The sequence below is a fragment of the Halichoeres trimaculatus genome, unplaced genomic scaffold (genome assembly GCF_033239565.1).
Source record: "Halichoeres trimaculatus isolate MK-OKI-2021-1 unplaced genomic scaffold, fHalTri1.1 fHalTri1_scaffold_21, whole genome shotgun sequence".
Lineage (NCBI taxonomy): Eukaryota > Metazoa > Chordata > Actinopteri > Labriformes > Labridae > Halichoeres > Halichoeres trimaculatus.
In genome coordinates this window covers 21507445-21519721 of record NW_027437199.1, presented here as the reverse complement: position 1 = coordinate 21519721, position 12277 = coordinate 21507445, and the positions used below count along the sequence as shown (strand labels likewise).

The window sequence follows — 12277 nt, the reverse complement described above, 5'->3', positions numbered from 1 at the left end:
AGTTCATCATCGCTGTGATCTGTTGCAGAAAATGAAAACTTTATTTGTGCACCCTGCACTGAACTTGAAAGGTCAAGGCGTAGAAATAAGGATTTTAGTGACATCGAGCACTCAGCTTGGAAACTCTACACCCATGTTTACTCTCCTTTAGGCATTGTCTGTCCCTGTTTCTCTTCATTTTCATCTGAATTTTAAGGACAAAAACGTGATGATTTACAGGTATGTGATGCATGTTTGTGATTCTCCCTCATAAAATACTCTCAATAACATTTCTTTCTTCAAAAAAAACCCCATAAATATACTCTCTTCTTCTTCTTCGGGAACAACCACTGTCAACAACTACGTTTTGCACATTCTGTCCTCCAAAATCTGCCGTAAACAAACATGGCTGTTTGTTATGACAGCCTCCATTAGCAAAGCCCTCGGTAATATAAATATAAAAATGGTATTTTTTGACTTGATAAAAAGAGAACAAGATTTGTACAGGGATCATTGTTCACTTTTTTAACAAACTTCACAAACATATATTTTAACATTAGATCTTATTTCTGTTCAGTGACATACTGCTTACTTCTACACACTGCATCTTTGATTATATCTACATACATGACACGCATGGTTTCTGATCCAGGGTTTTCAAACATATCTACAATGGAGGGAGGCTTTTGAAAATGCTGAACTCAAAAAAACTTTGTTCAAGTTTGGATGAGGTAAAAAGGAAGATTTTCTGTTTTGTTCTGGCTCATCATGGCCATGACAAACACTCACATTTGGAAAAGCTGCGCAAAAACCATTTGATATCCATGCATTTGAAGAGGGGAAGTCCTTTGCCCTGGGACATCCTAAATCTTTGAATTTGTCTTTTCTTCTGTACTGTATTGATTCTGTATTTGTAATTTTTGCGTTGGTGAAATTTTGAACAAATTTTTGTATTTTGTCTTTGTGTATTGAATAAAGAGTCTTTAACTTAAAAAAAAGAAAAAGAAAGACTTTAGCTTCATTACAAAGAGTCCTGAAATCAACCCCATACAGTATGTGCTGACACAAGTTGGATTTTTTGAACCGGGCTGTAAATTTTTTTTTTTTTTTTCTTCCTTTTTTGAAGTTGTGTCTCTGCCAAGCGACAACCTCTGGTCTGGGAATATGAGACAATGCAGAAGTGCTAAAATCTGCTGTTTCTCGAGTGTTCACTTGAGGCTGGCTCTGGAGGTACCAGAAGTCACATTCACACCAAGCCAAAATAAACCGTTTTCAAAGCAGAAAGTAACAGATTTACAGCCTGGTTCAAAAAACGTCTCCTGTCTGAGTCACTAATTTTACTACCAGCACCCACTGTACAGGGGGTGAATTTTTTTCTAACTTGGCCGTTTGAAGGATATTAAGATCGCGAGCTCTCCCAGTAAGAGGCACAGCTGAGGGTCATGTGACCAACAGGCTCCCTATGGCTGTAGGCGAAGCCCTTGCCACTACCAATATGGCTGCTATAGCCGATGTGCTTCATTTTCTTTTTCAGAAACAGATGGGTGACGTCAGCCAGACTACGTCCATGTTTTATACAGTCTATGGTCCCTGCTCAGTGATTTTTTGTAGATGTGTAACATCTGGATGGTGTTGATTATTAACCACAACAGAAATTTATAGTTTCATAATTTCCAATATCAGATCAATACAAGTCATAAAGAAGAAAATTCAGAAAAAAAAACATGAACTTTTAAGTAGTTAACTGTCAGAACTCTAATGTCAAACATACTTAGACTGTTTGTATATACGTCATATTAAGTAAATAAAGCATGACTGATCTGATCATGATTTGCCTGAATGACTGAATGAATTCCCTTTCAGCTTGTTTATCTATATATTATGATACTTTTTCTGGATGTAAACGCGTGACGGCCCACTCTCAGTTGTGCTGGGTCATTATAGAAGCAGGTCACGTCTAAATATAACCCAGACAGCTCAGGACCCTGCAAAACAAAAACACATGAGCTGCAGGCTGGAGAGCTCAAGGGCACTTTTGGATCAACAGGTGAGACACATGAAAAATTATTCAAATCGAATGCAACTAAACTTTGCAGTCACTTCTACCGTGTTCCCTCACATGACGCCTGGTGAGCATGAAAAAGAGCAGCACCGTGCCAGCTGATCTCAACTGACAAACAGGTTGCATGTCTGCAGCTGAAAGCAAAACACAGACAGAGCTGAGCAGTAATTTTTTTTAACCTGCACCTTTTTTGTGTCACTTGATTTAGAGATGGACGACTTGGAGCAAGAAGGCATTAATGAAGAACTCTTTGAGTTTGCAATCCGGGAGAGCATGCAAGATTCCTACAAGCTGCAGTACTCAACACAAACACACAGGTTTGAAAGTTACATGTGTCAAAAGTAGTTCTTTGAATCTCTGTTGTTAAACTATATGCTGCAGACCAGGGACAGTTTTTAGAAATATCAGTAGATTCCTCTCTCCTCTCTGTTGTTTAGAAAGGAATCAAACAGTGATGAATTTGCACAGATAATGGCAGCTATCCACAAAGGTAAAGACCTGATTTCACTCTGTTTCATTATTTTTGCACACGAATCTGGAGTTTTAACTTTCACACGAAGCTGTATTCTGTTGGTTTTTGTTGTTGTTTGTCCTCATGAGTATTGAAGAGTCCCCCTGTTTGAGCCCTGGTTGTCTCCCCAGGTGATGAGAGTGCTCTGCAGGTGATGTCTAGCTGTACGTCTGCCTTCAGAGAGAGAGACAGCAGGGGCTGGTTGCCTCTGCATGCAGCAGCTGTACAGCCGCAGCAGGAGATCCTCCATGTGGTGCTGCAAGGTGAGAGGCACAGTTTGTTGTAGCATCGGACTAAAAGTTTAAAACGATGAAGAAGTGGAGTAAACAGTGTATGGTGAACTTCCACTCACTGTTGTTGGTGGTATTTTAGCGCTGACATCCACAGACCTGACCCTGGAGGAGCAGACAGAGGACGGGGAAACCGCTCTGACTCTGGCGGCGGGGGCCGCTCTGCTGGAAAATGTAGAGATGCTGCTGCAGCACGGTGCTTCACCGCACAACACCAACGGCAGGAACGAGCCTCCACTGCTGATCGGTATCACAAACAAACACAGACAAGTCACTAACCAATCCCTAATTTAAAACATTCACTTCTCCTTTCATCAGTGATTCACCTTTGTAACATTAAATGTCAACAGCATAAAAAGTAGAAATCAACTTTACAGCTGATCAATCAAACAAGCTTTGATGTATTCCAGTCTCTGTGCTGATGTAAGCTGATTTAGCATGCAGATATAATGTGTTTAAATGGTATGCACTAACACAGTCATTCCCAAAGTCTGGGTCCTGACCCAAAGTCCGGTCGCCAGAGATTTTTTATGGGTCACCAAATTAGTTTTCAAAATGTTTACACGAAATTCATGCTTTCCTTAACCGGAGTTCTCCCTTGCCAATTTGTTGACCAATGATTGGCTCCTCACATTGTCATAGCTGGTTATGTTTTTATTGTGAAGGGTCATCACCAGAATGTTTACTGTAACTGGAAACATTTAACTGTTTTTCAAAAGGTTGAAGCCATGTGCCAAAGCCAAACCATAACCATCGTATGTTTCCTACTGTTTTACAGCACTCAGAGGAAAACTCTGTCACTGTGTCATCATCACACGTATGAAAGAGCTAAACCATGTATTACTTTGATTGTTAGTTTCCAAAAGAAAGATTTGAAGTCAGATTTAAAACCTCTTTAAGATTGAAAGTCCAAAGTCATTTCTAGATCTTGAACAGGCACCAGCTGCAGAAACGGGGCTGTTAGAGCTTGTTACAGCTGTACAGTGACATCACACTGAAAAAGAGGCATGGACGGATGCTGTTACCTTTATTCTGGATGAACATCACATCTTAATATCTTATCCTGAATATCACTTGACTGGGATACAATTCTGAAAAGCAAGCAGGCAAGTATTTTTAGAGCGTAAGCCCAACAAAGCCGTGATACAATTGTCAAATATTTTAGGCCTGTTAGCTGGTACAAAAAAATGTGAGATGATGCAGAAACATGATTAAAGAACTCCTTTTTTATCCTGTCAATTGATTTACAGATAACATACTTTGGAATGTGTCTCCGTGGCTTGTTTCCCCAAAAAGTTTGGGAAACACTGCTCAAACATATATGAAGCTTTTCTCCACATATATCAGAAACCAGAGGTGGAAGTAATTGAGAACTAATACTCAAGTTACTGTAATAAAGTAGGTTTCTGGTTCTTGTACTTTCATGAGTATTTTTTTCAAGTGTGTAGTTATTCTCATACTTAAAGTAAAATTTATTTTTTCAATCTACTTCACTACTTTCAAAATCACAAGTCTCCACTGAGTTTACCTACCATCTGAATCAATCTTCAAACCTTCCATCTGCATATTTTAGCTGATAAAGTTGTCCATGACTGACCAATGACGAAAGGAAAGGAAAGCTGTGTTGAAATAAGTTGCGTCTGGAAATCAGTGTCTCACTCTCTGTATCAATCATTCCTTGAGTAAGTCTATCTTTGGATGTTTATGTCCTGGATAGTTTACGAGGTTAATGCCAGTTTTCTTCTTGTACCTTGCCGTCAAACTCTGAAACGCACACCATTGGAGCATTTTGCAAATGATGATGGGGTCACAAATTATGACTGGTCAGAGATTTTTCTACAACATTGGCAACAGCTTTTTTTGTAGCAGAAGCACTGTGTGGGTCTGGTGGCATACTGCATTCACTTTGATAAAAAAAAAATACAGTTTTTGTGAGAACTCTCGTGCCACTATCATGGCGTTAAGGTGTAACCACCAAAAATGCATTTATTACCTAAATAACAATAACAATAATCTAATGGATGTCAAATGACTCCCTTAACTTTGGCCTGAAACCAACCTTTGCATTGAATACACAAAGTAAAACCTGGATTTAGAAGATCTACAGTCGCTGGTGTTTCAGTCTAAAGTGTGACCCTGTTAACTGGTGTCTCTCAGCCAACAACCACAACCAAAGTTAACGGTCATTCAGACAATGCTAAACAGTCAAAAAGTAGCTGTTGTTTCCTTGGTTGAATGAGTTTTTAAAAATATGTTTCCCTTTGGTGCTGATGGCAGAGATGTGATAAAGCAATGTTTTAAACAAGCAGTAACAACCAGTTTAGTAAATATGAAGCGTATGGGGAAGTGCTGAAAGTTGCTGTTCATTGAAAATCCATTTGAGGCTGGCTGCAGAAAGTCTGGAAGTGACGAAACACAAAGCCATAAAAACGGTGTTTCAAAACATATTTACAAAAACAGCTGGGGTCTATAACGCTGATTTCACTATCGGCACACACTGTACTGTGACTGCATTTTTTCTAACTCTGTGGTTTGGAAGTTACTAGGATCATTTGATTGTCAAGTCAGAGACACAGCTCAGCTCAGATGACTGGCGGGCACCCTGCAGCTGTTTGAAAGGAAACTTGCAGCGGGTGTATCCAATGTGGCTGCATCTGTGAATTGGCTTCATGTCACAGTTTCAGAGGCGACGTCCATGTTTTATACAGTCTATGGTTTAAACATAACGTTTGAATGTCTGCTACTGAGACACAATTAACATTCCGTGTTAAATAAGTAATTGATACTTTGTGTAGATTTTGAGGAGAGTAATTTACACTTTTACAAAAGTATAATTGTACTTTCACTTGTGCTTGAGTATAATTTAAGCATTGGAACTGTGCTTGTACTTAAGTACAATTTTTTAGTACTCTTTCCACCTCTGTCAGAAACTCCCAAATAGCTTGAAAAGTTTCCAGGAACCTTTTTTGTTGATTTTTTTTTTTTGTGATTGCCTTTTGTTTTCTGCACCTTGCAGCGGTGAGTCAGAAATCCTACGATGTGGTTTTATCACTAATCATGGGCGGGGCCTTTGTGGAGCAGCTCTGTCGCACTAAATGGACAGCGATCCATGAAGCTGCTAAGGTGAGCAGGCGCAGAAAGAGAAGCACACATCCAGGATGAGAAACTTATTCACTCCTCTTTTCTCCACCATCTTTCCCTCTGTGTCTTTTGGGACAGGTGGGTTGTCCGGCCATCCTGATGCTGCTGCTCCGACATGGAGCAAAGGTAACAGCCAGAGACGGCCACGGGGTGACTCCTCTGGGGATTGCTGCTGAATACGGCAACGCTGAAGCTTTAGAAATACTTATACAGCACGGTAAACCACCAGACGCTGATTAATGCTCTGAGTGACTCCTCTTTCTGCTACCATGACCTTGATGTACTCCTCCTGTGCTCCACCAGGTGGAGACGTAAACGCCCGGGCCACCAATGGAGACACGGTGCTGTATGATGCGTCTGGGAACGGAAACCTGGACTGCATCAAGCTGCTCCTCGAACACGGAGCCAACCCGAATGTAGCCAGCTACGCCTGCCAGCTGCCCATCCACAGAGCTGCGTATGAAGGACACATACTGTGAGCTGACCCCTGTGCTCTGTCGGGATGGGACCAGGCCTTCAAATATGGAAATATTCTAACGCAAACAGCTTGAGAAAATCTGAGTTTCAGAGATAACCCAGTGACCAGATGGAGGGAAATTACTAACCAGAAATTAACATTCTTCTCCTTCGGTTTTGCAGCCAAATGGACCAAACTGTAGAAACATGTCTTTATTTCCACCTAACAAATCTGCAGTGTTTCCTACTCCACTCGTTTTCACAAAGAGCCTTCTGTTTATCTCTGTTTTTCAGTCCGTCGCTCAAACCACAAGCTAATGAACATTTTTCTCTGTGTCCTGTTTAGCATTTGTTTCTCACTGTTTCTCTCATCTTCCTGTTTGCCTCCCTTCTCTCCTTCTCTCCTAGAGCCCTGAGAACACTCATCCCCATCACCACAAAGAGAGCAATCCGTCTCTCAGGTCAGAACCCCGTCCACTCAGCGGCAGACGGGGGGCAGGCTGAGTGTTTGGAGCTGCTGCTCCAGAAAGGATATGACGTCAATGCTTTGCTGGACACACACATCTCTGGTAGGATTGGAGGAACACTCGATTTTATGTCCGATGATGTATTCAAAAAGATACAAATAGACAAAACCAAGATAGACCTGATTTTTTAAGACTCTGTTACTGTGCAAACTTATTACAACCAACAGGAGAGGTCTGTGTTAAGTTATAATGAACAGTGTTGATGTTTAAAATGTAGGATCTGCAGGAGTTTTCATCACTTGTTCATAAACACACAGTCAAACTGGGCTCCTCCTCCTTGGCTCAGTGCCAGCGGTAGCACACACCCACAACCTCTGACCCAAGCTGCATGAACACGATCACTGGCCCAGCAACCACCTGTAGCATCACATTTCAAGTGGGAGAGACTTGAGAGCAGTGCACCTGACCTGGCATGTTAGCACAGCTAAGCAGAAAGCTAACTCACGCCACTCTTCATATTGTGCTTCTCTCTAAGCGCCCAAAAGCGGGTAAAAATCGAGCCAAGCTTCATTCGTCTTATGGAAAAAGTTTTATCTGATGTTTTGTTCTGCTTTCGTTGAGTTTTTCCTTTCCTGTGCTATGTCCACTTTTGTAGCCACTCAGGCTACCTCCTTCCACTCACTATCATCAACACGGAAGGTCACTTGTGCACTGGGTGCACTGTGATTACTTATTAAACCATGCCTACGCTCCACCCAGAAACGTCCTGGAACAACTAAAACATCAACATCCAGGCAGAGGAGGGGGTTGCGGCAGACACAGACACTGACACACACACATAGGGGCCTATAGAAGATGACTGAGCAGAATTATTCCTGTTAAAATTGACATTTTATTTTATTTTTTAAAGAAAATCCTGCAGACCCTTTCTTTAATGTTTGGCTCCACAAACCCCCTTTCTTCTGATTGGCCGATTGTGGGCAGATCTGGGCTGGTGTGGTACCACTCAAATGTTTCATGAACCAATAAGTAGATCCTAATGCAATGACCGCACCGTTTCAGCAAGTCTCACAGAGATCTGGTGCAATTTTTAGATTGGAGCATTTTGATAAGTTCACAGACAGATTCAGGGATTTTGACAACATATGAATATGTAGACGTTTGAAAATCTGCTCACGTTTAAGGCCCCTTAATGCTCAACATTACATACGGATATAGATACGGATGGAGCCTTCTGCCCATTCTCTCCGTTCATTTCGTCTGTATTTCTGCTCATTTCCATGAAGCATACAGACACAGGTCAAACAGAGAACTACCACTTGAAACTGTGGGGGCAGTGTTGCCATTACTACCTGATATGTATCTTTAGTGAGACACAAAGAAGTAAAAACAATAGCAGAAATTCACAAGGTATTCAACAGCCGCACCAACCACTGCCTCCTACAACACTGCCTCTATTTTTTTTCTTTTATGGAAGTCGTACATTATCAATACCTCCCCCACAGTCGCTATGCTTGTTTTTGAGTTTCATTGTCATACACTTTTGACTCTGGGCTGCTCCCCCTGGTGGATGCATTGGTCAACTGCAATGCCAACGTAAAGGACATAGAAGTATAAGGGCAGTGACGGTAACATGGTTTTTAATGGACAGATACACTTTCGTACATGAAGGGAGAATAAATGGACCTTAAGTTTGAATATCCATTTTTGTCACTTTAAACCCACATTTCAAACATGGGAAAGCATCATACCCCCTCTGTGAGATAACTGAATTATTAGTCTTAAAAACTTGCTATGAGCAGCTTCTCCTCTGAAAATGCAAATCATCTTTCAGAGAACTACAGCGACCTCAGGAAGTCTCCTCTGTACTTTGCTGTTTGTAATGGTGATATCACCTGCGCTGAGATGCTGCTGGCAGCTGGAGCGAGAACTGACCTGGACCCGCTGAGATGCATCCTGGTCGCAGTACGTGCAGAGAGGTACACAGCATATTTAAGTAAGTGTTTTATGAAGAGGTGGCTCTGATTTGTGTCAGTGACCTCTTAAATCTCTGCTCTGTCTCCAGGTATGAGCTGGTGCGGCTGTTGCTGTCCTATGGAGCAGAGGTGAATTGTTACTTCAGTGCCATCTGTAACACACAGTTCCCCACAGCCCTGCAGTACAGCCTGAAGGATCCGGTGATGATGAGACTGCTGCTCAACAGTGGATACCAAGCTGACAAGTATGTCAACAAACCTCTGAATAAAATACATTTTTAAACAGACACTGAACCAGTCCTGTGACACTGTTTAAAATGGTTTTATCATACGTAGTTACTTCCTGTTGGTTTTCTTCAGCTGATGTCTCTTTCCATCTAGTTTCTGCACTGTTTCCTTGCTTGTCTTCTTTGTTTTTCTCGTGGCATGACTACTGAAATGGTGAGGTCATCACATGAGTGTGACTGATAAATGACACCTTGGAGGGGCAGTCCTCAAAAAATTATGAAAAGAAAAGAAAAGGAAAAAAATAAATAAATAAAAAACAGAAAAAACAAAGTCTGCCCATTGCTCTGGCCTTGACAGGCTGCCAGAGGACTGGCCAATAAGAAGGCAGGGAGTTTTAAAGCTGTTATCTCTTAAAGGGGCTGTAAAGAGTTTGAAAGTGATATTGAAGAAGTCTCTTCTAGATTTATGCCCCATCGTAATCCACACTTTGAAATATGATTATCAGCTCCAATACAAGATATTTCTAAATGCTACTTTGTAGCTTCTTCTTAGCTTCCCAATCAGTCACAGCAGGACCGGTTTGATCATTAGACGTCTTTGACAACATCACTCGGGCTGATGAAGTTTAGCAGTGAGAAGAAAGATATGTGTTTTTTTCTGCTGAAAACGATTTCTGTGATTAATTTTGTAGTGATGGTGGACACTGGAGCCTAACTGTCATGCAGATTATTGCACAGTCAGCAGTTATTCTGCAGTGGTCTGTTCAAACTTGAGAGTCTATCAATAAAATGAAAAGTGAGGTTACGTTAGCTCTGATTGGTAGATGACTGTAGGACACAACCAGGTTTCATTAATGTTAGTATCGACACATCTCACAGGATCTGGCTGTCAGCACTCTGTATGGACAGCTACTAAACCACTGTACAAACTGACAGTTAGCTTGTTGTCAGGTTGGCCTATGGATAAGTTGTAGCTGCCATTAGTGCTTCTTGTAGCTGACGTACAGTACAAACTTATGTTTGCTTGTTGTCATGTTTCAAACAACAGCGCTACGTAACTGTAAAGATAAATACCTTACTTTGTTGTGTTGTACCTGGTAAAAAAGTTGTCTTAAACAAAGAAAAGAAGGTGGCGAGGCAGTCACTTTAAAACTTATCCTCCTCATAGCGTCTTTAAAAGGAAAACCACTGCAACAAATTGTTTAGACAGAGGCTTAAAAAGACTTTCAAAAAAAATTAAACAGAAAAAAGGTTGTTTTTTTAAAATCATGTAAAGATAGTGCAGGTGCACCATGGAGACAGTATGAAGATTAAGAGACTAAAAACCACTGTACCCCCTCTTTAATTTTTTTTTTGCCATCCCAGTAGTTTAAGAGAAGTATTGTGTATAAGAAAGAAATCTGGGTAAAAAGAGAAACTCTGCCTCTTCTAGGTGTTTCCAGTGTTGCCATGGTTACTGTGAAGAAACAGACAGTACCTGGAAAGAGCTCCACAACCAAGCCTACCGCATCTACAGCCAACCGAATGTCATCTCGGTGAGAACCACTTCATACAGACTTATACGGGATTTATACTTAATTGAAGCTTTTTATCCAAATTTATTTTTTTTAATGTTTCCTCTTTTCCAAAATAAGCTTAACCTCTTGGTGTTTTATTATCTCATGTAACTAATCTATTTTGATTTTTTTATTTTCCTGAGTTTTAACTTTTCATTCTGTCTCCTGTATTTCCTGATCCTTTTTAGGCCGCATTATAACAGATCTCTATCAATTGTCCAGTCTGTGAGCTCATAATGCCAGATAAATAACATTCTTTTCTCCTCTTTCTTTAGTTTTGTGAGTATGTTTCTGTGTCCTGGCTGACACATCTGGTGGGCAGTGTTGTGCGTACTCTCCTGGACTATGTACGTCATGTCAGCATCTGTCCTAATCTGAAACAAACCCTGGAGAGGACGCCGGAGTGGGGAGAGATTTGTGACATACTGAGTAAGACCTCAGAACCATTCAAACTGCCCTGAACTTGAGGACTTTTCAGTCAACAGAGACTTTGTTAATTTGTGTGCACTCAGGTAAACCTCGGTCTCTGCAGCATCTGTGTCGACTTGTTATCAGAGGTCACATGAGTCTGAGGATGCTGAACAGCCCCAAGGCCATGGCTGCTGTCCCCTTCCCTCCACGACTGAAGAAGTATCTGACCTACAGTGACTTTGATTTGTATGGTGTGATGTAAAAGATGTGATTAATGTCTGTATGATTGGAGTGCCGATAAAAATGCACTAACTCTTGAGGAATATATCGAATGTACAAACATTTTTCTAACAGTCTTTTGTATGATATTAGATTTATACAACATAAGCTAAAGCTGTGTCTTTGATTATCCCCTTTTCCATGTTGCAGAATAAAAAGTAAATTCTACTGTCTTTCCTTTTTATCGTGTTTCATTGGACTGCTACTTTAAAAAACAGTGAAGAGGTAGGTCACAATAACCCCAACTTGAAAACTACAATCACTACATTGGAAAAAAGTGTGTGAAGAACATTAAACAGGAGCCTCACAAACCTCAGACCCCTGCACACCCACACAGGTGTTCCCACTTCTCACTAATTGATCCCCCAGCTGAAAGAGAAGTTTGAGCAAGGTCACCCAACTTCATCAACCAATCAAAATGATTTTAGAGCAAGTTTTCCCACCCTAACAGGTGCAACAGCCAATCAGAGGAGATTCAGATCAGAGCAGTGTGTTCCTGCCCACACAGTCCTCAGCAGAGGTTTAATCATGCAGGTTAAGTGGAAACACCTGTGTGGGTGAAAACATTATTCTCACTCTGTGCTGGATTTTATCTGTGTTTGACAGTGAAAACGAAACAACGTAAATGCCTTGTTACCTAATTTAACCTGTATTTGTGCAAATGTTTTTGATTTGTAATAATAAAAAAAAACAACATTTTTTAAAAACATAAGAATTCATGAATAATTTCTGACAATCACCTGTCTTTGGTTTGCTTTTGTACAGCAGGAGTGTAATGAAAGAGAGTACATCAGTGCTCAGAGGTCTGCAGAAGTTTCTGAAAATTGAAAAACTTAGAAGGTAGAGTCTGCAGGATTTTCCTAAACATAAAATGTCATCTGTTACAGGAATAATCCTCCTCAGTTGTCTCCCACAGGCCTCT

At 40.8% G+C, this 12277-nt stretch overlaps 1 protein-coding gene across 1 annotated transcript; it reads left to right on the top strand.

Annotated features, from left to right (window-relative positions):
* The first annotated feature begins 2251 nt into the window (after window positions 1-2251).
* Window positions 2252-11390, top strand: asb15b (ankyrin repeat and SOCS box containing 15b). The gene is made up of 13 exons (XM_074698572.1): window positions 2252-2358; window positions 2479-2531; window positions 2684-2815; window positions 2925-3089; window positions 5859-5965; window positions 6062-6200; window positions 6287-6458; window positions 6848-7008; window positions 8741-8885; window positions 8972-9127; window positions 10542-10644; window positions 10941-11094; window positions 11178-11390. Exons 1-13 carry the CDS (start codon window positions 2252-2254, stop codon window positions 11336-11338), a joined length of 1755 nt encoding a protein of 584 aa, XP_074554673.1. The 3' UTR covers window positions 11339-11390.
* The last annotated feature ends 887 nt before the right edge of the window (window positions 11391-12277 follow it).